Source organism: Oppia nitens, unplaced genomic scaffold, assembly GCF_028296485.1.
Source record: "Oppia nitens isolate AA-2021 unplaced genomic scaffold, nextdenovo-longstitch-racon4-pilon3 scaffold6_pilon_pilon_pilon, whole genome shotgun sequence".
In the NCBI taxonomy this organism is placed as follows: domain Eukaryota; kingdom Metazoa; phylum Arthropoda; class Arachnida; order Sarcoptiformes; family Oppiidae; genus Oppia; species Oppia nitens.
Window position 1 is genome coordinate 4,008,921 of NW_026533250.1, and position 27,823 is coordinate 4,036,743.

General features: G+C 25.6%; 3 protein-coding genes across 4 annotated transcripts; all 3 read right to left on the reverse strand.

Moving 5' to 3' along the window:
• Nucleotides 1-762: 762 nt before the first annotated feature.
• On the reverse strand, nt 763-2,216 carry LOC128962298 (uncharacterized). The gene is made up of 2 exons (XM_054308670.1): nt 2,136-2,216; nt 763-1,440 (listed from the first exon to the last, which is right to left on the reverse strand). The coding sequence occupies exon 2, from the start codon at nt 1,412-1,414 to the stop codon at nt 860-862; it is 555 nt and encodes a 184-aa protein (XP_054164645.1). The 5' UTR covers nt 1,415-1,440; nt 2,136-2,216; the 3' UTR covers nt 763-859.
• Nucleotides 2,217-7,191: 4,975 nt separating this feature from the next.
• On the reverse strand, nt 7,192-15,995 carry LOC128962085 (dorsal-ventral patterning protein Sog-like). Of its 2 annotated transcripts, none has more exons than XM_054308418.1 (9): nt 15,458-15,995; nt 14,436-14,846; nt 10,166-10,268; nt 9,921-10,060; nt 9,481-9,592; nt 9,281-9,382; nt 9,075-9,172; nt 8,390-8,495; nt 7,192-7,766 (listed from the first exon to the last, which is right to left on the reverse strand). In XM_054308418.1, exons 1-9 carry the CDS (start codon nt 15,743-15,745, stop codon nt 7,621-7,623), a joined length of 1,506 nt encoding a protein of 501 aa, XP_054164393.1. In that variant the 5' UTR covers nt 15,746-15,995; the 3' UTR covers nt 7,192-7,620. The 2 variants fall into 2 exon arrangements, with proteins under 2 accessions (XP_054164393.1, XP_054164392.1); XM_054308417.1 differs by having other exon boundaries at nt 9,921-10,063.
• A 1,803-nt stretch (nt 15,996-17,798) lies between these two features.
• LOC128962656 (nonsense-mediated mRNA decay factor SMG8-like) lies at nt 17,799-22,126 on the reverse strand. Its single transcript, XM_054309052.1, has 6 exons — nt 21,849-22,126; nt 21,589-21,778; nt 21,013-21,138; nt 18,906-20,958; nt 18,601-18,778; nt 17,799-18,181 (listed from the first exon to the last, which is right to left on the reverse strand). The coding sequence occupies exons 1-6, from the start codon at nt 21,947-21,949 to the stop codon at nt 17,866-17,868; spliced, it is 2,964 nt and encodes a 987-aa protein (XP_054165027.1). The 5' UTR covers nt 21,950-22,126; the 3' UTR covers nt 17,799-17,865.
• Between the last annotated feature and the right edge of the window lie 5,697 nt (nt 22,127-27,823).

The window sequence follows — 27,823 nt, forward strand, 5'->3', positions numbered from 1 at the left end:
ACTACTAATTATGGTATTATTTCATGTTTTTATAATGAAAAACTATTATAAAAGGTAAATGTCCATGTAAAAACATTGATGTAATAAAAATAAAAATAAAATTAAATAAGTTATGAAACTATATAATAATAATATAGCATAATATTGTGGTTTTAATTTATAACATTTTATATCTAACTTATATACTGTAAATAATATTCTAGAAAATACTAACAATTATCTATTGAGCGGAAATATGGTATTGATATAAAATAATAAAATAAATTATATAACTATATATTATTGTATATAATTAGAAAAATATATAATACTATCACTCAATACTAAATGTTAAAGTAATAATATTAAACAAAAATCAATGGTAATAATAATAATAATAATATACAGTACATGTACTATTTTACTGTCTATTTTTAATTTGATGATTAAAAATTCAAATGTCAATTATACATTTCATTAGTTTGTTTGGTCATCTTATTAAAAATCTATATATTATCACTTGATTTAAGTTAATCTAATTTAAGTTAATTAAAGCATTTGACGATAGAGTTTTGAAAAGTTAATGTTAATTATATGGTATATAATGTAATGAATGAACAAAAGAAAGAAAGAGAGAAATTCAAGTATAAATAGTAAAAACCTTTAGTAGATTTGACTAATAATGGTGTGTATGAAATGGTAGGTCATATATATATATATATATATATATATATATATATATATATATATTATTAAAGATAACATTAGAGTAAATAAAAGAAAATACAGTATAGTTGTAACTTATGTGTTAAATACCGGTTAATTTGTGTGTTTGTCTAAACATTTTTCGCATTTGATGTTCAAAACCGGTGACTGTTTTTCACACAACTGATGTTGAAGTGGACGGCATATTATAGTCCGACACCTGAACGACAAGTGACTTGAGATCTTCAGCACTCTTTGTTTTGCGAGGCATCTGTGGTTCGGGTGAAAGTGAGTCGCGGTGTGCAAAGGAGCCGACAAACACAGAATTAAGGCGCGGCCGATACGCCGGGTTGTGATATGTGGCGCCCGATGCGCACTGGTATAGCTGTCCGCTGCCCACCATTCGGCTGTGTTGTATGTATAGATCGCGGTCACAGACAAGACTGGTCCGACTTTCGGTCGAATGCATGTGTGTGGGAACTGTGGCACTCGTGCACGTGTTCATACGTGTGCATGTTTTCGGATGCAATGAATGCACTGAATTGCTGAATGTTTCTCTATATGCCGGCTGATAGGGCTCTAACATACGAATTTTGCCCCATTTATTGAAAAACAATAAAATACAACCAATCCATGCGATCAACACTACCACTACAATAACAACTTCGCCCTCTTTTACGTTAAGGCCGTCCGACATGTCGTTTAGGTCCGTATGTATGGCGTGATTCATACCAATGCGTCCCCAACGACGCGATTCTGTGCCGTAATTACATTGAAAATATACTTTTAATTAATTTGTAACAAATAAAATCATTAACGTTAATGATATATATATATATATATATATATATTGTATGTAATATATATGAAAAACAAACATTACATAAAACAATTAATTAATAGACTGATAAAATATATAGCTTTCTATGAAAGTTATCTGTTAAATAAGCCGTAAATTTTGTTAACAATTATAATAATAATATAAATAATTAAATAAATCGATAAATTTAATTTAATTTAACAATATTCAGAGCTTATTGTGAAATAGACTAAAAGTACTGTATTATATAGCGTATTATGTAATGAGCATTAGTTGTCTTAACAAATTGCCAAATATAAAAATAATACACTAAAATTAAAAATAAATATAACTTTATATAAATAAATAAACATATTTTTTTATAAAAAAAACAAACTAAAAACAAAATGGGTTTAGAATTTTAAGTGATAAACACTTTAGGTTTAAACAAAAATTAAATAACATTTTGATATAAATATATTGCAGAATCTTAAGTGCTATAAAACTTTTGCTAATAATGCATATTCTCGCTAATAGTCAGGAAATTGTGTAAATTGTTTTTGTAGTAAACATCTTGTAGTAGTAGTTAGTAGTAGTAGTAATAATAATAATAATAGTCCTATTGTCAAACGCACTGGGAGTCAAAACATACCGTTATCATAGTGGATGTCATAACTTGAATTATTGTCACCCAATTCGGACTCTGAATTCGGGTGAAGCTGTGGTTCGGTTCCCGGTGTTAACCGATCCAGTGTTGCATTATTTGGCAACTTTGGTGTCGGCGAACCTAAAACACAGTACAGCATATCGGCAATTGACAAGTGATTGATTGAAAATCAATTACATTTAACTTTTTAAAAAAATTTCTATTACTTTGAATTATAATATATATTAAAAGATATATACAATACAATATACAGTATACAGGTATATATATTTAGTGTATAATTGAGAAATTGTTGTTATATAACTAAGTTATATAAAATATATAACTAAATGTTTGTTTTATAATATAAGTCATTGAATATTACTGTATATATATATATTGTACGACAAAAAAAAAGAAATGGCACACAAAAAAATAGTGTCGATTCCGTATAGAAAATCAATTTTTTTATTTAACTTCTTGTTATGGAGAAAGAAGTCAAATAATACTAATAATAGTAGTTTTTATTATATATTTTTATACATTTCAAAGTAAAACTTAAATTTTTCAGTTCAATACTGTTGAACAGTTCCGTTGTATTTATACATTATATATATATTACAGAACATAATAATATTAATAATAATAATAATAATAATATGGTGTATATTAAAAAGTCACAACAAATTAATCGATGGTATGATGTATTGTTTTTTTTGTTTGTTTTATTAAAAATTGTGTTCATTTTTGGCCTCAATGCACATCCAATTTAATACCAATAGTCAAATGCATGAATCACTTTGTTGTTTAACTTCAATACAGTATTGACAATACTGACTATTTTCATAGGCAACGCCTGTCAAACATATCAGATACAAGTGGATGATAATGGGTTTGTTGTTTATCTGTATAATAGCACTTGCAGTCAGAAACAATCGTCAAACAACTACTACTTGCGGCTAAACTCATGTTTTAAAAGCCGATGAGAGAGAGAGAGAGAGAGAGARAGAGAGAAATCTGGTCGTATTAGTTGGCAGTAAGAGAGGGAGAGAGAGAGATAAGAGAGTAAGCGAGAGTACATCCAATGCTTTTTTCACGAGTAGTTGGATAAAGAAAAAACAGTTGCTTTCACTCTCTTTCCAGCGTTTTCATCAGTAATGTATTTGTCGTTCACTTTTACAAACAAGACTGGCCTCTGAATGAGCTCTCAATCATAGGTACTGTCACTCTCTTTCTTTCTCTTTCTCTCTCTCTCTCTCTCTCTCTCTCTCTCTCTCTCTCTCTCTCTCTCCACGAGTAACGCATCTTTCAACGCGTGTTCAGACGTAAACATCAATAGTGAGCAGGTCTTCACGTCACCACTCATTTATGTGGCCATTAAACTTATGGGGCTATAGATATCGATATACATGTATTTACTGTATATATTGTTTGTTAAACTTTTCCATTCAAGCGAACCTATTGATAGTTTTTTTCAGTTCATTATTATTATTGTTTTTTTTGTCTAAACTATCAGTCGATTGCCTAAAAAAATGTGATCATTGACTACACAATACATTTAGCAAACGCATGACTAAAATTTACTAAAATTTTCTTTCTGTTAATTTTGTTGTTCAGTATGTGATAACTCAAAGTTGTCTATCTATCTGTATAATTGTTTGTTTGTTTGGAAAAAACAATTTTCAAGTTATATGGTATCGTATTTCTGGGGGTATTTTAGACAAAATAAAATAATTTCCAATTTGATGATTGAGAACATTACTAAACTTGGGGTCCAACTGTTTTCTAACCTAATTATGCTTTTGTATTTAAAGTTACTATTATTTTTAGATTTTCGCTAAAATTAATATCTGGGTGACTATAAAACTAAATATGCACTTAAAATATTTAATTTACAATAACAATTGATAAAAGTTAGTCAATGTGTGTGAGAGAGACTAAAAAAATAAATGAGAAAAATAGAGAGCAAAATAATTATCTAAAATATATTTATTATTTTTAATTATAAATATTCTTATATTTTATACTAATGTTTATTGTTAACTATAATATTATATTGCATAGACACTCTCCTATATATACTGTACTTATTTAGCTGAGTAAATTGCAATCAATAGCAATAAAAATTAATTTCAGTCAAGTTTCTTAATATGTTGGAAATTATTCAGTATTTTTTGTTATTTGTTACACATATTGTTCAAATACAGTATTATACATATTATTATTATTATACATATAAAAAAAATATAATCAAATATTTGAATAAACTTTGATATTTATAAGTTAATCAAACAGTAGAATAATTTTATACATAAAGTTTTTTTTAATATTAAATATAAAACCATAATAAGTATAAATTAAAGTATATATATATAAATTTTAGTATTATACAGTAAATGATTTAAGTTTTATAAATAGTCATATAATACAGAAATACTAGTAAAAAACACAACAATACAAGTAATCGAAAAAACAACAATTTTAATTTATTGTCACAAAATTTATACTGTAAATGATAACACATGTGTAACATAAAAAACACAGAATATTCTGTATTGAATGTGTGATATATGGTATCTTTAGTATACAGTGTGTATGCATTTATTTTCAATAATATATGACAAAAAAACGTAGAAAATAGAAATATTTTTGCATCAAGTCTTTCAATGGAAAATAAAATACAACAAACAAAATACTGTTCAACAAAAAAAAACATTGCCTAAGAAAACATAGAAAATGTTTGGTTACACATTTGCTGTCATTATATGAACAAACAAACAAACAATAGCTCAAACAATAGCACAAACAATATTTTCTAAATTTCATAATAATTTTCTTATAAACTATAAATAAATATACTATAAATAAATATAAATTTTATATACATAGAGATTATCTATTTTCATATGAATAATGCCGGTATAAATATTGTAAATAATTTATAACATATGATATAATATATACAATATATTGCATTTCCAATTTGTTGGTGTATTTGGGCTGAAATTATTACAACAAAATACTAATTTGAAGCTTACATTATATTTGTCAAACAAATTGTTAGTATTATTTTTCGGATTAAATCCTAGACACTTAATCCTCATTTGATATTAAAACATATACAGGTTTTGTTTGGCAAAAATAAATTAAGTGCAAATTGATTTATTATCCCTAATAACAATTAATATAAATATAAAAAATAAGAGTATTTATATCATCATATACATGTATATACAGTGTATATATATTTATGATATAAACTTATATATTAAATATTATATTGTAAAAACTAATATTAGTGAAACTTATATACAGTATATATTGATACAAGTTATGACCTCCTGAGCGATATTTCTATAGCAACCATTGCTAACCGTATACCTAAAGTAACTTTTATCATCACTTTTAATAGATATATAATTTATAATACAATTATTATTACAACTGTATTGGAGTCAGAGCATGATCTCTCTCTCTCTCTCTCTCTCTCTCTCTCTCTCTCTCTCTCTTTCTCTTTCTCTAAAAATTATTATACATTACACATTATCAGTTAAATTGATATGTGTTTTTATGTTAGGGGTTTCATAGGTACAATAATAATAATAATAGTAATAATAACTTATACTCTTATGATATGATATACTATTACACGAGTATATATATGTTGAGTGAGAAGATCACATTTAATAAAAAATAGGTACAGAATATTCTGTATACAAAACAACAAATACAGTACAGTAGATGAGAGACAATCGGAAGTTACAGCTGTAAACCGAAACCAATTTTTCTTTTCTTTTTTGGTAGAAAATAAACAGATAACCGAAAACTTATATTACATTATATTATTATTAATAATAATACTTGATTGCGGTTAATGTGCGGCAAATGTATATAATGGGAACTCCATCTCTGATAAGACAATCAATTTGATTACATTTCATATACAATACAGTAAACCATATATACTGATAGTTCAGTGCCATATAAAATAATGACATATTTTTTTGCATTACAATAGTAACAAATAAAAATAAAATCGACTTTCTCTGGTGACACAAAAATATTGTTAACAAAAATTATATTTACTATTATATATATAATAACTATACTGTACAGTACAGTATATATCTGTAAATTTATATTATACAGTACATGTTTTATACATAAATCGATTTTTCTATTTTAGTACTATTATATAATAGATAAAATAACAATGTTGATTTTGTTTTATTTGTGTTTATTGTCAATTTTGTCACAATTTTATATATTATTCTGTGTATAACTATTACTACCGTATAATAATTGTATGTATTGTACAATACTGTTATTATTTATATAAAACTAAACACTTAAATATCTGAAAAATTGCAGTGGGATTAATAATATTAATAACAATAAAAATAATTACAACTAATAATAATAATAATATAATTTTATTTTATTATCAATTTGAAAGGTCACCTAAAAACAAAAATTTTTATAAAACTGAAACAAAAAAAATTACACAATAAACTCAAAATCATTATCATACTTTTTTGTGTATATATATAATATCAATCATAATATTAATATAATAAGTAATAAATATTTACAATAGATTTATATGTAAATTTGTAACAGAGTTTTTACAGAATATTCTTTTAAAAAGAGGAATAAAGATATAGAAGTTGAATAAAATTATATTTAGTATTATATTGGCTTTAAATACAAATAATAATAATAAAATCAATAATAAATTAAAACATAAATTCATTTGTTGTTGTTTTTTCGATTATTAGCAATTGATAATTAAACTTATAAGTAATATCACGTAAATAATAATATTATTATAATGACAATGAATTTTAAAATATATATATATAATGAATTAAACAATTTGATGATAAAAACAAAAAAAATATAATGCTGGTATTTTAAAATCACACAATTTTTTAAAAAATAATATTAGATACTTGATTGTTTTATTCACAATTTTATATTGTAATGGTGTTAATTCAAATAATTGCAATTGTTCAATTATTAATGCTAATTATTTTCTAAAAAAACAAAATTGTTTTATACATTATTTTTAAAGACCAGATATTTTTTTAAAAATTATTTTCGTGATAACTATTTTAAACAAATCAGTGTATCATTATTTGTTAGTATTATTATTGTTGTTGTTTTAATACTATATAATTACTTAACAAATAAAAAACAAAAACAACAATTTGTTAACCTTATTATTAATACATTCGTTACTCTCAATGATCTTTAAAAATAAATTGTGAAAAAATGCATTGATTTGACTCAAAAATAATGCTCATTAACTTAATTCATGTGTGTTTTTTAACCCTCAGATTTTGGCTGTCAATAATAAGTATAAAACTTTTTGTATGTATGTGTGTGTGTGCTATCAATTGTTTGATATTTTGTGTGTGTATTTGTGTGTATGTATATAAAAACTCTTAAATCCCGGTCAATACGAGTCCGAGATTTTTTTTATTATTATTTAAGCAATCATTTTATCGTCTGTTAATACTGTCGATCGATGAGACTGCCGGTGCAAAGCGCGCCGTCCATTATTTCGGCGCCTCTTTTTGCCCCTCTTTCTCATGTGAACCGGATTTTCCGGTTGATTCTTCATCATCATTCCGTCTATACATATAAATCAAATACATATATACAGTATATTAATTAATCAAAAAAATAATAATAAAATAAAATTTCATTACAAATAAAAGTTATCTCATATATAAAATATATACGTATATCTACTGTATATTTTAAATATATTCATTTCAATATTTTTAAAAGAAAACTTGCAAAACTAGTAAACAAATTTAACAAAAAATTATATATATATATCTCATTAATCAACTTATGGTACTACGATGCTACTGTGGTACTACTGTATTATTATGACATTTATATAAATAAATTAAAATATGAATTACGCCATATAACTTATGTAACCTTGGCATGAATATAATTTATATATTATATATATATATATTAACAAAAAAAAATTACTTTAAAAATTTAATAAATAGAAAATTAATGTATAAAATGCTATTTTATACACTACATTAATATAATTTTGTGTTATAAAATGTGGGTAAAATAAATAAACTAAATCTTCTATATATATATATATATAAATATATATATATACTGTATATATATTATGCTGTAAATTTTATGTAATATGAATATATTTTTATACGATTAACTATTTAAGTCAAGTCAGTAGTGTTGTTGGTTTGGTTGGTCATACATACCCATGTCATCGGCACATATGGGACAGCACTCATCATTTCTATTGATAACAATACTACACGCAGTTATTCGGGGACAGACTATCCTCTTGCAGTTGGATCTGCCGTCCTATCGATACAATTAGAAATAAAGATATAAAAATATTTTCTTTTATATACAATACATAAATCCTTTAATTGGTATATTTAATACTAAAAACAAATAGTTATACAGTATATTATATGAAAAAAACATTAAATAACAGTTAAAATATTTTTATTTGGCTCAGAGAGGTAATGTCTAAACAAATAAAATGATAAGAGAGAAAATAAAATATACAATATATATATAATTCATATAAATTAGGAATTAACACTATTTGTTAAATTAGATATCATTATCATTATGTTTAGAGAGAAACTAATTTATTTTATTGTTTCTCTCTCTCTCTCCCTCTCTCTCTCTCTCTGTTTACCCCAAAGTGTGTGTGTATTTGCCTTATCATTATATAACTAAGCACTTAATTGTTTGCATTTATTATCACTATTTTTTGTTATTTAGTAGTCCAATGATAAACTCCAAGTCTAGTCTATTGTAAATTATTATGACTTATCAAATAAATACTTATTTGTATTGTAGAAAACAAGAAAAACAAAATTATATAACTTATTGTTTAATTTCATGTAATGACCATAAATTAAGACATACCTTACAACGACACTTAACACACTTGACTTCACCGAATGGCTGTACAGTTGGATGCCATTCGTCTCCATTGGGATAAACTCTTCCGCGAAATTTACAACCTTTTTTTAATCCCATAATTAGACATTAGTTTTTTATTAAGATAAATAACCATGGTTATTAAATGCATGCATTCAATTCAATATGTGATATCAAAAGAGCGCACACACCTCCCAATGCCATTAACTCGTGAGGACTCTTGAGACCACCGCCAATAGATCTTTGATCACCCAATTGGTCAACCGATACAATAGATTTGACAGGAAGTGCATCTATCAATATAGATATATATATATATTAATTATATTAATATAAATAAAATCTTTTATCTAATTAATTATAACAATAATAAAAGTTTTGATTGAATTACTGGGACATCGTTTGCAACAATCCATAGGATTCTCACGATAGGCTTCCTGTTCGGGACACGTCAGAGCCGGACACACGATATTCCTCTCGCACTGTATTGTCAACGATTCGGCCTAAAAAATATGAGATCATAACAGAAAAATAAATAAAAATAATATACAAAAATTTAGTCATTAATAAGGAAAAGGCATTCAGTGGCATATTTGGCAATAATAAGTAGTAATCACATGAAAAAAGCAGAGCAGCAATAGGAGAGAGAGAGAGAGAGAGTGTGTGTGTGTGTGTGTGAGAGAGAGAGAGAGAGCCCCTCAATAGATAGCTAATTGAGTGAATGTGTGTTATTATTAACAATAGTTAATAATAATAATTATTGCAAAATGTGTTTGATTTATAGCCACATAGTTATAGTCATATAGCAGTGGATCTAATGATTGAAATTACCAGACAAGTACATAGTGAGCACTTATCAAAGCCAAATGGTGGCAGATATGGGTGCCATTTACTGCCCGCCAAATGAAACTTTTTGTCGCCATCTAAATAACATCCTTTGGTTGTTGTCGACTGATTATTTGAAACGGTATCTGCTGTTGGAAGTCATATAAATGAAAAAAATGTTAACATAAAATAATTGGACAGTTATGTTATGGCTTGAGTGAGACAAATGGCTAAATTGATGACATATATACCTAATTGGTTGGAGCAGACGGGACAACAGGAACCGGCTATCGATGTCTGATTAGTACAGTTTAGTTCGGGACACACTTCTTGTTCACATTTGACTCGTCCTCTCTGTTTTTATTAATTACTAAAATATTATTTGTGCTTATAATTAACATAATGTAAAAACTATGTATATTACATAAAATATATAACTAAATCAAAATGTTTTCAACTAAACATTTAATGATAAACAGTTATTAAAGATTACAATTTTTGATAAAATTCTTTAAATATAATTACCATAAATCTGCTATTTTTACGATTATTATTATTGTTAAAACAAATCAGTCAGTGATTTAATACTTATCATAATATCTGTTATAAATTTATTGCAAATAATGTGTTATTTATCTTTCTCTCTCTCTCTCTCTCTCTCTCTCTAACATTCATTTTCACTCTAAATTGATAGATTGATATCAAATAACTTAAATATATTCATAATTATTAAAAGCTTATATTATGCTTTTAATTTGATTTCCAAAGTGAGGCTTCATTTACTAAATATTTCAAATATTAAATAAATAATTTCGAGAATTTCTAGCCATAGACCAAACAACATATCAAATTTGTTTTCCTAAAAATATATATATAAATAGAATATATATATAAATTCCTATACATTAAGAATATAAATATCAAATTCAATATAAGGGATCAAAAATAAATCAAATTTAGTTATAAAAATACACATGTCTTTCATCGATTTAGGCATTTATAGACATCTCCGATATATATATAGTACAGTATATACAGTAAATTTAATAATTCATTGCATAATCGGTGCCTCTTTTACAATAAGTCAACGCAATCACTGTTTTTTGGCGATATATATATATAATACTGTATATATATATATATATATATATAACCCTTCGCTGCTGTCTATCCTATGTCTCTCAATTGAGACATTTTTTTTTTGGTGAGACATGAGTTTGGATAAAAATGCCAAAAAATGTAACTATATTTATATTGCATATAACGCACAATTTGTTTGCTAACCCTTTCAAAAAAGTGCCTTAAAATTTGTATTAATTTTTTTTTGGTGAAAATATCTTAAATTTTGAATCTATAGTTTTATATTCGACTATATAGTTTCGACTGAATTTCAATAAATAATTATTCAATTTTATTATCAATTAAATTTCATTTTTATGTGCGATTAAATTCACAAATTGTATATATTAAACACAAGAGGAAAATCAAACTATTTGTCTACACTTTTAAATATAAATATACATATAATCTGTGAACTCATTAAAACCATAAAAAATTAAGTGAACTAAACATACAAACACATCATATTTTTTTAGAGTAAGACATAAGCTATAAGTCATTGAATAAAACAAAATTAATTCATCGTTGAGTTTATGCGCACAAAGTTTTTGGCATTTTTTCTCAAACAGATTAAGACTTTTCCACTAATTTTTTATTTTTAAAATTCATTTACTATTTTTAAAATCTCTCTCTCTCTCTCTCTCTCTCTCTCTCTCTCTGTCACTCACTTAGTGTTAGTATAAATTTGTTTATAAGGGAGACTAATAATTATATTTTTCAATTTTAATACTCATAAATATATATATATAAATAAATCAATGATTTAATAGTGGCGTCTCTCTCATGTCATATCCTTATATCATAATAACCTTCAATAATACGATGAGAGAGAGAGAGAGAGAGAGAGAGAGAGAGAGAAAAGTTTTTAGTTATAAAGTACTGTCAATTGGTTGCACACAAAAAATGGGTTTACATTTCTAGAGAAAGCGATGCATTGATTTAGAAAATGTAAAAAAGCAGTTAATATTTAACAACACATACGCTATAAGACAACCGACACAAACAATTCAATTGTATACATACACCAAAAAAGTGAGAAATATTTGCCAAAAAAATAAAAGAGGCGACAATATTTGTGTCTATATATCTATAAGTTTTAAAAAAAAAGTTTTACTCTTTTATTGTGTAAACAATGAGAGGTCACTCCTTAGCGGTTCCTTAAGAGAGAGAGAGAGAGAGAGAGAGAGAGAGAGAGAGAGATCTGTCTTCACATTCATTGACACTATATTTTTACACATAAGACTTGTACCTCAAAAAAACACTTCCAACTTCTCTCTCTCTCTCTCTCTCTTACTCTCAAAAAAGCAATTTATAAAAATTCATATTTTTCTCAATATTTTTAATCTGTTTGATATATTATATGTTAGTTTTTCAACTGTGTCTCCAAATCTTAAGCACATGAATGGTAATTCTGGTTCAATATTGAAATGCAAAGTGCGATCTCTTATGTGTTTGTGATTTGTGATACCGATGAAAGTCATACCATAAGTGTTGCCATATTTATATATATGACTGACTCTCATGTGAAAAGAGAGCGAAAAATATTTTAATACGATTTTTATAACATATAAGAAATAACACACAATAGACATTCTCAACACAATTGATTGTCACACAAATTGTAGGGTAGGGTAGGGTCGGGTCGGAAATGGCGGTGCAATAGAAGAGACATATATATATATATATACTTTACACACAAACTAGTGGTAAAAGTATAGCCTCTTCTCAAACATAACACAATAATACCAGTATTTACCATATATTCAAGTGATTTGTTAGACTTTTGGATTAAAATCTATTGAATGAGAGAAAGGTGTGAAAGTGTGGGCTTTCGTACACCGATTCACCAAAAAAGTTATAAATTGATTGAAGAATCGTTAGATTCTTAGATAAAGAATGATTGAGAAGTGGAAAGTGAGAAAAGGCGTGCTTTTGCTTATTATACCAGGAGTTCAATTGCAACACTAATACAGTAATAATAATAAATATAATAATAAGACAACTAATTTGTATAATTAAATTAGCTTAAAGTTATAGTATAGTTAATAGTTGTAATAAATAGTAGTATATTGTATAATAAGTGGAATGATAAACAAATACAATGTTTGTGTTTAAAATACAAACAACTATTCATATTTGTGGAGCCATTTCAATGAATCAATTGTTTAAATATAGTATTTATATATATAAATATAAAACACAAATTACTGCCACTTTTAAAACCCCCAAAAATCTTTATTTTTGTTTCACTGACGATTACAAAAACATTTAACAGATATGCAGTATATATATATATATATATATATTGACAGCAGAAAATCATACATAAATTTTACAGTAAATATCGTTAAAATTTTTGTCTAACTATTTGGCTAATAATTCTTGAAATAATTAAGTATACATATTTATTATCATCATTATTAGTATTATTATTATTATGAATAAAATAATTTTAACGATACTGTGCAAAAAAAAGTAAGTGCTTTACACATAGAAAAATGTATTTTGCAAAAAAAATCTGTGTCAGTAATAAATTAAATAAAAAAAACAAAAAATAATAAAAGATAGCTTAAGTAATTGCTTTATAGTAAAAAAAACTAAGTGCAAGAAAAACATTACCAACAAAATTTGAAAACATGAGAAAAAATATTATAAGTTTATAAATATTGTATATAAAAAGATTTACCGGTTTATTCTTAATCTATGTAATTAATCAAAAAATTTATTTTAATTTATATAAATTATTAGTGGTAGTTTAAAATTTAAAAATCTCACTTATACGTAAGTTTATAATATATAATAAGCGTGAATGTTAAAAAAAACAGTAAAACATTATTAATATTATTATGTAAAAAAATATCGCCGAAAACTTGTTTTGAGGATAAATGAAAATCATAGTATAAGTGGGTGAGTGAGTAAATGATTGAGTGATGTATATATATATATATATATATATATATATATATATAAGTATAGAGAGTACCGGCAGAGACCTTCAACAATATTGATACCGAGCCCATGGATAGGGACTCGTTTGTGGTGGTAGTGGTAGTTATGAGGTGGCGATCGTGGTATGACTAACTGATTGAGATATCAATCAATTATACTACTATTAGAAAGTTGTTTGCAATCATAAAAAATTATATACAAACATACTGTATATAATTTACTACTACTATAACTATGAATATAAGTTAGCGATAAATGCTAAAACAATTAAAAAAAAACTAATTATTAACACCAATACTAGAGGCAGTATAGATGGAAAAAATATTTATAAGTTAATAGATAATAAATAATATTAATTTGTTAGTATTTCATTGAATTCTGTAATTAATAATATTTTGTATATTTTTGTTGTTATTTATAAAATAAATATTTAAATAATTTGGTGACAAATACCTGACAGAAGCACATCTCGCAGTCGTCTCTTTCGGTCTTCCATTGAGAGCCTTCTTCATAGATCTTTGCCTCGTAATAGCACTTATAGGTTGGCTCTCCGATGATATTATTTTGTTGGTCATCATTGATAAACTTTTTCGTCATCTGACTATCGTCTCCATCGACCGGCACCGGCGAGCCCTTAGTCGACGAGTCATTACTATTGTTGTTGTTGTAGCTGTTGTTGTCGGCGGCCGTATGACTATTGGCCGATTCGGTGGTCGTCTCATTGAATGTCGGATCTTCATCTCCCGGACATGACTTACAGCATCGCTCCGGTAGTAACACCGGGTCATCGCACGAGGGCTTAGGGCACTCGTTCTTAATGTTCTTACACCTGACTTTGGCGACGACACGACTTTTTCTTTGCACCTGAAATATACATTTCATTATATGATAATTTCATAATAATAATAGTAATAATAATCTTATTATACAATAACAACAACAATAAGTAAAAAAAAAGTTCATCACTACTAACAGCTATTATTAAACTAATCAACCAATAAATTGAAAGTCACTTCAAAACATAATAAACTTTTTTTTTATTTTTATATATCATATTATAATACTGTACTTTTATATAACGCTATTATTTAAACTGTAATATCTCTGTATCTTATTATTATTATTATTATTATTATACCGTACTGTAAATTGTATGTATTGTGAAATATACACACATTATCTCTGTTTTTTTGCTAATGATTTTTAATGTAAACGTGTTTTACAGTTGAAAAAACAATGTATTTCAAAGTTATTAGTTTTTGCAAAGATTATAAATAAATGCCGTATAAATATATATATATATATATATGTTTAAAATTAAATGTTAAAACATTAATTAATAAACAACTTTTTAAAACTATGAACTTCTGTGAGATTAGTTAAAGAGTTAAGTTATCGATAGTTTTGTTTTTTAAAAGTTAATAATAGTTTAGAAAAATAAAATTAAAAAAATAATGGTTTGTCTGCAGACTTACGGCAATACATTCACAGCGAATACAATAGTAAACTCCAAACGGCTGTAAATTAGGTTTCCATCGGTCGCCCACTTCATGGGTCTCATTACCAAATGGACAGCTTATGGAGTTTGACGGCACCGTTAGCTGATGCCGGTGTTCGTAGACATCTTCGATAAGCGGCGGTCGCCACCGTTTGCGGGCCTCGCACAGCCCGAACCAGTGGCCACTGGCCGTCAAACATACACAAGTCACTAATAGTGTGACTTTTTTGAGGCATAAAACCCTATCTCCTATTGAATGTCTCATGTCTTGTGATTACTGATCGCAGATCGTGGAGAGCATCTGACGCGCGATACGTGACGTATTCAGACCACTATAACCAACCAATGCCAGCACTGGTAGTACGCGGGGCGGGCGTATCAAAGGCAACTGTCTCAACAAATTTACGTCACAACCAAACACATACAAACACTATACTAATAAAACGAGATTAACACTATCTGGTAACTAATTTTACCACAATTTTCAAACCATCATCATCAAACTTATATAAATATTCACCTAGGTACTCCAATCAATCAATCAATTAGTTATGTAATTAATTATTATTATTATTAATCAAATATTATATACATAACTAATAAATTTAAGAAATATTAATAACAAAATTTTTGATTCACTGAATACACAATTATTATTATTAGTATTACTTTATTTATAATTATTATTTATGGTTATTATACTATAAATTTAAATTAATAACTATCAGAATTTCATATATTTTTTTATTATTATTATTAATAATTATTAGACATAATGTTTAAAAACACACACACAATGTGTTTGCAAATAGTTGTCACACATTTCCAAAAATAAGTAGTTTAGCAAAGTTGTGTCAGATTTGATATACAATATTAATAAATGTTAAATTATTTGATAAAAAAATATCGCAATAACCAGTTATAAAGTGACTAATCCATCAAAATTCATATGTTTATATATATATATATTTATTTATATTTGATTAAATCGTTTATTTATAGCAAAAACTTATTTAAAGCAAAAATTTTTGCCAAAAATATTTTTATGTATTAATGTTAACCACTTATCTCTGCCGTGTGTTAACCAAAACTATTGCTCCGAACGGCTATAACTCGGATGTCGAGTACTTTAATCTAGAAATCTATTGATTTGTTATTAAGAGATCTGTTTATTGAATGTCACAATAGATTATAGTGATGATGACTACCCCCATGAGTATTGCCCAAATAAATGGACATTTTTGGCTAATGAATGTGTCGTTGACAGCACAGGTGTGAAAGGTTGGTGTCGATGAAAGTGTTAACACACACACACACTATATGCCGGTACTGGACATGTGACCACCCATAGGTACTTTCATGTATATATATTTATATATTTGTATGTAATGCTCATATATATGTATATATTGAGGTCATTTAGTGATCAAATTGTCTTTAGATTTTTGTTGGCGTTTTCAAAAATAAATGCTTATATAGCTTTACAACCTTATAATAAAAGGATTGGTATGAGAAAAGTCAACACCAGGTGCATCAAAATACAATAGATTACTATATAGATTGCAGGCTTTTAAATTATAAGCTTTTTGCTTAATTTTAACAATTATTGTATGATAATAATTCAATAGATAATATTCAATTTAGTCGTTGTTGCCAATTATGTCTCTTAAATGCCAAATAACATTAATTATAATTATTATTTATTAATTAAATAATTATCATCAAAAAAAAGTTCTCAATATATTATAAATATATTAGATTCCTAATTTATAACTTAACTCAACTATCATGGGATATAATTAAAATGTTAAACTACTTATTATTATTATTAGTGATAAAATTAATCAAAATCTAATTAAAATATGATTATTCAAACAACTTATGCTAAACAGTGTTTCACTTATAGTAAATCATAAACATTAATAAATCTTTTAATAATTTTTATATGTTTTCACAAATTTATAATTAATTTTATTCGATACTCTGTATGTGAATTTTTATTTATATTTCTATAAACAAACCTTATTTAACATTTCTATTTTTAATATATATATACAGGTATATATTTGAAATGATAAAACAAACTAAATAATAAATCATGTTTTTTATATATATAATTGAATATGAAAAAATAATTACTGAAAGTTTCATAACTTTTGATTAAAATACTAGTCATATACTATTTTTTTTAAAATACTTTAATTCATACAAATTAAGTCATAATATATTGAAAACATAAAAATAGATTTATTTGAATCAATTAAATTACAAACTATATTACACACACACAGTATGAGTGTATTCACGTCTGTGTTCAGACAATTAATTTATGAAATGATATACAAAGTGCATACAAATTAATTTTATTACATTATTCAATCACTTTTAATGGCTTGACTTTGGCTTTGATATATAGTCTGCTATACCATACGTTCCCTTCAGTAGGCGACTCGACTCGAGAGGCAATTGCTCTTTGGGTATGGGATACGGGCCACAGTCGGCCTCATATATCATTGGCAGCCTTAAGACCCAATATGTAGACTGAGATAGTCGGATGGGTTCAGTGTTGCCCGCATAGAATATGGGACAGGGCATGGGCGCCGGTTGCACACGGGGGTTCAATGTTACGTTTACCGGCGCTTTAGGTGTGACCACATGTATTCGCATTAATTGCGCCAATACGGAGGGCTTTCCCTGTCGGCTATTAATCGAGAATAAATAAAAAATAACAGTCGGCAACAAATTGGACAGAAAAATAAAAAAATAAAATAAACGAGAGATGAGATATATATATATATAAATATAAAATTGCAAAATAAAATAAAAATAAAGTTAAAGAGTTATTGAATTATGGAAATGGTGTTTAAAACAACACTAATTCCATAATTTATTGCTTTTAAATGTTTGCTTTCGTGTGTTGTTAACAAAAAAAAGGAGACGTTTGACTCCTAAAACATGACATTATCGCTGCCAATAGACATAGGATAGGCATGAGATGGCATATAAAGAGATGCTAAAACTGTTTAATAGCTATAATATACAATATATATGTATATATACCGTATCTCTCTATATGTATAGCTTTTATTTAGAGCTATAGATCTATGACTAACTACTCACTTGCAGACACAGGGCATATACAGTGGCATATCATTGCTGGCGACGCGATTGGCCGACTCCTTAACGATACCCATATTTGTTTTGAGCACAGAGTCAGGTCCAGAAGCGATGAAACGGTGGCCGCGATGGCACTCGTACTCAACCCCAATGAATACCTTTACAGTGAATTGTGTGCCGTCTGTGTGGTCGACAAACAACAACAACACCAACAAAAACATATGAATGAATGTATAAAAATTAAATTCAAAAGCAAACACCAAATAGTTTTTGGGCAAAAACTTTTTATAATATCCTTTTTTCCTAACCTTTAAACGACTTCTTATTTTTAATGCCCGGCGGTCTCTTCCCCTCCCAAAGAGGCGGCATATGTCCTGCATGTTCCAGCTTTACGGTCACATCCCATGGCAACAGAAAGTTTGCACCGCTTATAAAACCAGGCTGTTCTTGAAGGCCTATATTATGTGAGTAGAGACTGGAAGCGCCCAAACAAACCAACGACCAGGAACTATAGCGAGGCAATAGACCCGCCGGACTCATCGTATGCAACATTCCCGGCAAATATTCTGTTGTCGACGATTGATGCATAAGTGATCCCATGTGTGGACTATCTCTTTCACGGATAACCAATTGAATATCGTTTTCATTATCAGGTGATTCGTAATATTCGTCACTTTCCTCGTCAGTAGTGCTATTAGTTTGTGAATTTTCTTCATCATCGTTATCATTGTCGTCATCGACCAACTCTTTAACTAATTGTTCCGATCGTAGTTCTAGTTGTGGATCCAATTTATTTTTCAAATCCAATTGTTCGGTCACAACATCTAATTTGTCCTCTTCTTTATCTTCTTTGACATTTATTTTATTAAACTCTTCATTTAATAAATCAGTATTTAGATCAACAGTTTCCTGTTGGGATAAATTGGTAAATGAAGAGACGCCGGCGTCGGGCTGAGACTCAAAGGCCATTTCTGCCGGTGTGAGTGATGTTTCAAACTGAGAACTGATAGCTTTTAAGTGGACAGGACTTCGTGGTATGACAGTAGTACGGGCCGGCTCTATATAGTCACTGCTCGGTTCAAACACTGGAAACACGATTCTCTCAAAATGACCACAACTGCACTTATTCTTTATCAATGCAAAGAAGTCATGATTTGCCGCTTTTACGGTAAATGGATCCTCTCTTGTGGCTTGTCTTCGGCCACAATCACAGGCACTAACTATTTTAGCGCTACTTATATGTCTCATAAGTGGCAACTTTTGATCCGATTCAATCTCCGCCTCGTTTGTCTCATCGCTATAGTCATCAACTTTAAGCCTATGAATTGGATTAATGCAGTGATTATTGGTCAGACTGAGCACTTCACACATTTGATGTCCATTTTTCCAATAGTTGTCGCACTCGAGTTTCAATTGTTGACAATAATCATAAACAGCCGATCCTCTGGCCTGCATTGTAAAGTGCTGTAAGGCGTGAGCCAATTTGTGTTCATGAAAGTCACGGGTATAGTGTGGCGGCAATGTGTCCTGGTATGTGCTCATTGCTATTGGCAACAATTTGGTGCATCGGGTTTCCGAAAAACGGGTATCGATGTCTAGCGATGAGTTCAACGAATTGAAAATTGTTTTCAAACTCATGTTGTTATCCGAATTGGGATTAAAAAATAGTTCTTTTAATTTGAGTGTCACCTGAAAGAACTCTTTAGCGGTGGGCAATTCAAAAATAGGAGGCGCCGCGTGTCGACCTATGTTATCGTCAAAACCTTTTGAATGAGCGATTCCAATATGTGTCCAGAGAAATGAATAAAATGAATTGGCTTCGGCATCACTTTCATCATCACTGGATGTATTGGATGTCTTATCTTCGACATTGCAATACTTGATAAGCTGTTCCATAAGATACCGACTCGAATCGCGAATTGTTGGATCTCTGGTCGAAATGAAAACATATTCGTGATGTGAAGCGACTGCAAACAAGGAGTTGGCGCTTATGTTTGTAATAAGTCGTGTCTTTCGTAATATCCTATAAATTTGGTCTTCAAGTTGTTGTTCGGCATTTTCAAGCCATTCCTTTGTCATAAATTGATTCTTGTTGTAGGCCTCGAACACAAACAGTGCTCTCGGACTACACAGACGACCCGATTGTACCCAATCGGCCGGTAATGATAGCAATTGAAGAGTTTCGCTAATAATTGGCTGTAATTTTTGTCGGGTTGAGTCCAAAATGCGAAATAAATTTATTTGATTTAAATCGAAATGTGGCGAAGGATTCACAATAACTATGACATGACTTAAATGAAACAGAAGTAGAAGTGCTTTACAGAGATTTATCTGTAAGTCGGGCCACATCTGGAGGAAACCCTGTCATTGAAATATATTTAATAAAATAGTTTTTAAATTATTATTAATAAAAACCTTTTCGTAAATATCTTTTTCAATGCCTTTGCATATCTGTATCAACGCCTGTGAATCCAAAGCAGATGTCAAATGAAGAAATATGACTTTATTTCGGACGTCATAATAGCCATCAATTTGACAGTTCTGGTCATTACATGGATGTAAATCAATATTAATTTATTGTTAAAACAATGTCATAATATTTTTTTTCAATTAATTGTGTAAATTACTAATAAATTTCAATTTACTCTTATAATTAATGATTTTTTTTATTAATTTTTTTTTAAAAAAGTTTTAGAATTATCGATAGTTATTAAAAAAGTTCAATAAATGTTTACATAAATTAAAATGTTTTTTAAAAATTTATTCAAACATAATAAATGTCATTAATTATAACTAACTAATAACTAATAACTAATAACTAATAACTAATAACTAATAACTAATAACTAATAACTAATAACTAATAACTAATAACTAATAACTAATAACTAATAACTAATTATCAATCAAATGATATCAAAATCTAATGTCATCAGTGGTTAACAAGAAAAATGAAACCACAAATAATTGATTCAATAAAAACAAAGTTACCGTTTGGTCGAAGATTTTCTTCATTTGACAAAACAGTCCGCGAAAAACATTTCGACCGATCGATTGGTCGACGAGTGAGGCCTTTACGTTGTGGGCCGACAGACACGACTTGCCGATCACCGACACTACACATACTTTGTCTTTGCGGACCGATTGCGGACAACTTTTGTTAAGATAATCAAACGAGTTTCTGGTGTCGACATTCAATATATCATTAAATCATTTATAACTATATATCATATAAAGTGGTAAAGACTTACTGAAGACTCAAGTCGTCGTCGGAAAACAACTGAAAAGTGTGATTCACTTCTTGAGCCGCAAGAGTGGGTCCGTTGTTGGTGTTGCCAGTCGTCGGAGACATCGATGTTATTATTGTTGTAGTTGTTGTTGTCTTTATGGTTAAAACGATGAGTTGTTTGACCCGACGGTTGATATTAATTGTCAATAACTTGACATTCAATTCATTTATAATATTATTATTAAACCAAATGTTTGTATATTTTTTTTATTGGTTTGTTTTGATCGACACATGTGTTCACACATTAAATACGTTCATCAATTGGATTACATATTAAGCAAATAAAAAAATATAAACCAAAACCCTAACCGTGTTTTTCTGAATTGTTTTACAATATTTTTTAAATAAAAATTAAATAATCAGAAAAATAATGTATTAATAATTATTAATTTATTAAATAAAAATAATTTGTAATAAATATTAATATTATATATATCTGTATACTGTATAGACAATAAATTCTACAATTAATTATTAATAACATTTTCATATTATTTGCATTCAAATATAGTTTTTAAATTATTTAATATATTGTGAATTATAGTTTTTTTAAAATGTAAATTAGACATTAAAAATATATTTTGTAATATTAATTACAAATGATTTATTAATAATAATAATAAAAGTTATTATTTAAAGTCAATTAGACGTGTTTATTAGATAGTAAAATTAGGATCACTAGTGTAATAATAAATTGTTAATATATATTGCAAATGAGAAAAATAAAATATTATAATTTATTCAAATTATAATAAATTACTAATAATATTGCAAAAAATAATTGTATTATTAACTTATATTTATAAATAATGTGCAGTCACTAAATCTTAATTTTTTATTTATTTTATTTAAATATAATAGTTAACATACAGTATAATTTATATCATAGTTATAGCAACCAATAAATTCAATGCATATTGTAATATAATTATTAACAATATAGTAATAATTAAATATTTATATAAATTGACATTCAATGAGTACACAACTTATTCAACATTAGACATGAAATTCATAAATATTCTTATAATATAATATAATTAGACTAAAAATACCTTATTTTTTTATCTGTAGAAATTTGTAATATTTTTTTTAACATTAATGTAATAATGATAAGATAATAGAATATTTAATTTTTTTAAATAATAAATATCATTTTAAAAAATATTAATTAAAATTATAAACCATTTTCGTATCAATTAGTTTAATAAAGCAATTACATATTTTTAAATATTTGATAATTGTATATTTCAATAATACATCTATGGTTTATGGTTAACTGAATATAAAATACTAATATATACCGGTAAAGTATTATTATATAATTAATTATAATAGTAATTGAATAGTTACTCTATACAGTATATAGTTATATAGAAATAACATTTTATTTATTATATTATGTAATAATTATGTTTAATTAAAAGTTTTACATTTTAAAAGTTAATTTAAGTGTAGAAACTAAATATTTAGATTATTATTGTTATTATTAGATGACTATATGAAATGTATTGTCAAAAATGTTTTGTGTTATTTATAAGGTGTTGCTATCATTTGCAAAAGTCATTCAACTATTGATTATTTAATAGATTTGATGACAGAATGAATTATTATACTATTATATATTTAGATAATAATAAACAATAAAACAAATTAATGCAATATTCAATGCAAACTATAGTATACATCAAAATATTTGATTAAATGTATAGATTAAAGAGTTAAAAGGTTTAGTAAAAAATAAAAGACAATTTTTTTTATTTATTATATATATTTTTAATGCCTTTAATATGTGTCCAAACGAGACAATAGACATCAAATTTTGTCTGATATCGATTTGTTTTGTCGTATTTTTTTATATAAACTTATACATCAAAAGAGAAATACATCAAAGTATAGCTGTCTGGGCTTAGGGATAGAGGAAGTGAACGATTGTTATATTAGCTAACATTTTGGATGTGTGTGTGTGTGTGCAGACACATCCACTCCTATTGATTCACCAAAAACTGTTATGTTATGTAACAGTTAAGGCCAGTGCACTGTTAGACAAAATATACTGTAATATTATTACATATAGTTTTATAGCATTTATTATAAACACATACAACAATTTAGTACTGCTTTTTAAAGTCAAGTAATTGAAAATGTTTATATCAATGTTAAATGGAAAAAAATCAAAATTTATAAAAATATTTATTTCATTATTATTATTAAAATATTTTTAAAATTAAATATAAACATTTAATAAAATAAATATTTAAATACAAAGTTTTATATTTAGTTTTATAATTATAATTATACGCTAAAAATAATAATGAATTTATTTATGACAAGACATTTTTAATAACAAGATTTTTTTTTGTTTAATGTAGTGATTATATGATAATTTTTTTAATCCAAATTTAAATCTAAACTTTTTTTTGGTTTTTGATGATTAAGTGTATAAAATTAGAAGACATACTCTCTTTTTTTATGCCATTTCATCAGATCTTGTTAATGACAATCGATGTCATGATTATTAGTATTATTAGTATTAACTTTATATTACAAAATTTAAATATCATATGACTTTTGTTATATATATACTGTATAATATACAGTGTATATAAAAAAGTGTAACTCCCAGTGAACTCCCTGTTCAACATATAGTTTACAAATTGCAATTTCCGTGTTGTTTCTCACTTACAAATGTATATAATTTTTTATGAGACAAATCATTTTTATAATATGATATATAGAAATATATTTGTTTGATATTACAAACACATTGTTTTTTCTAATAGATTATAATATTTTATTTGTAAATTAATTACAAAACTATTCAATACACACACAAACATTTTGTTAAATTTACGGTATATATAAAAAATTAAATTTATAACTTTCTTTAGTACCCAATATGTGGTCCCATGGCTTACATATGTAATTATTTTAAATAACAATTTTGATCACATGTACACATCACTACACATGTAAATACAGTATTTATATACAGGATTAATATTATCAAAAGTTTACATAATATTATATATAAGGGACTAAAATGCATTAAAATAGTGAACAATAGTGTCACGCAATCAATGTTTTTATTATTGTATAACTTTCTCTCTCTTTTAACTAATTATGAATTATTTATTTATTTTTTAATTTTAGATTTTTTAATAACTTTCTTCTATTAAAAAATAAAAAATAATATAAATGAAATACCGGAAATATTTTGTGTGTATTTCATATCTTTATTAATAAAAATAATATTTTATTTTTAGATATTGCATTTTAAAACTTAATATTTTAAAACAAATAATACTGTAAAAATATACAACTATTAAATGATATACAGTATACACTTTTTTAAATGTTAATAAATTTTAACAACCATTATATTTATGAATTTAATGATTTAAAAATAAATTGAATGTATGTTTGTTGAAATTAATTGTCTACATATAAAAAATTGTACATTCAAAATACAATAAGTTATATACAATCTAAAAATCATTTTAAATAACAGTAAATCTAATATTAGTTTTTTATATTACGTCTATTATATTATTTTTATATATACGAAAATTTAAAATAATAAAAATTATTTTTTTGTCATATCATATGATTTACAATAAAAAAATACAGTAATAATAATAATGATGAACAACAATAAACAAAAAACAAAAAAGGGCAATTCCCACATTTTGTATTAAATTATATTTTCTAACTTAAGTCAATTATTTATTATTTGTCATTTTATTACTTGTATTATACAATATTTCATTAGCAATATTTTTTTTTGAATTTTTCAAATATATTTTGATTAATAGCCAACAACGCTATGAGAACTTAATATTTGTTTTTTTAATTATTAATAATAATTAGAGTTATTTTAGTTTATGTCGAAACTTTTTTTTATTAATTTAAATTGAACAAAATTATAATTTATGTTAAGTCAATTTAATAAATATTTAAAATAATAAATCTTTATTTAAATAAATTAAAAATTTTGACACCTTTATACAATATTTACTTTCTATATATAGTTTATAATTTTTTTAATACAAAAATAAAATTTTCAACTAATTTAAAATTAGCTCAAACTTGACTTAAATAGACACTGTATATTATTATATTTAAATTTATATATCATTAACATTGTATATTATTAACATCGATTTAGATTTAAGTTCAAATAAAACTAATTATTTATCAAAATTACTATAAACAGATTATAAAACCATAGAAATTATATTTTTTATTTATTGTATATAAAAAATAAATGCATAGATTTTTAACATTAAATATTAAATATTATATGATTTATGGTTCCTAAGAATGCGCCACAAATTCATACAATTTATGTCTCATTTGTCAATACTATATACCAGAGTCTTAAAAAAATATATATTTTCTTAGTTAATCTTTTATGGGATAAAAATCGATTTTTTATTCATCAAACAGGTCAAGACATTTATAATAAATTGTCTAATAATAATAATAATAATATAAAATATTTTTTATATTAAAAAACTTATAAATAACAAAAAAAATCAATTCATAATTTATAATAAAGTGAATGTTTAATGAGATAAGACATTCAAAAAATAAAAAATAATTGACTGATTAATAATTTACATATTATATATGGATATTATTATTAATATTTTGCAGTTAAATAAAAATTCTATGAAAAAATAAAAAATAATAATTGCTTGTGAGATAATAATATATTTTTATCAAACAAAATATTATAATTTTATATTGAATTTATTGTTGCGCTAACTTTGCATTTTACAAACACACACACAAACAGATCCAAAATAAATTTAATTTATATTATTTATTATTAATAAATAACTATTAGTTAGACAAATACGATATGACAAATAAAACAATAGCCATTTGTTATATTTCACATATGAATTAGGACTAATAGAAAATAGTTGTCATAAAATTATTGTTTTATTTTGTTTGTAATGAATTTTTTTTAATTATTAATCTATACAATGATGATTGACTTAGTTTCATAAAAATGTTAATAATATTCTATTATTTATTTTTTGATCATAATTTAAGATAAATATAATATAATGAAAAATATTTTGTTAAGCAATAAAATGCATGTGATACATAAAAATTAAATTATTAAAATAAATATATTATATATTAAAACAATTATTTTCTTATATATTATAAAACAAATCTAATATAAATTCATTTTTTATTAAATTACTTATTAAACAATTTTTATATTTCTAAATATTTTTGTTAAAAAATATTGAAAATAATGAATTACATGTAATATTTATATGATTAGTAAGTATTTTATCTAAGGTATTGTAATATAAAAAATAATATTATTAATTTATAATAAAAATTTAATGCAATAAAGTATTTAATAATAATAGTAATAATAATATAAACATAAAATAAAATAAATTTTATTGAAACAATTTGTATTCATTTCAAACTCAATGCATTATTTAATAAATAAAAATAAATAAAAAAACAAAAATTTATAATTAAAAGTATTTTTATTTAAAGTCGATTATGTCATACAAAGGGAGTTAATCGAGTAAAGCCCAAAACTTTTAGTTTTATTTGCATTTATTAAAAAATATATATATTATTTAACTAAATGTATTTAATTAAATAATTTAGATCAGTTGATAAAATCAATAATAAAATTAAAAGTTAACAGTTGTGTAAACTACTCTAGTTTTTACAATTAGTTATTTTTTTGTGGAAAAATAAACAAAAATAATTTTAATGTCAATTTATTTTACCAATAAATCTATCATCATTGAAAACAATAAATAAAATAACAATTTAAACAATAAATATGTAATTATTATATTATGTAAATTTTAGTGAATCATCGTCAAATCGCATCATTAATAATATTAATTAATTTTATACAATGAGTGATAAATTTAATTTTTTATAATT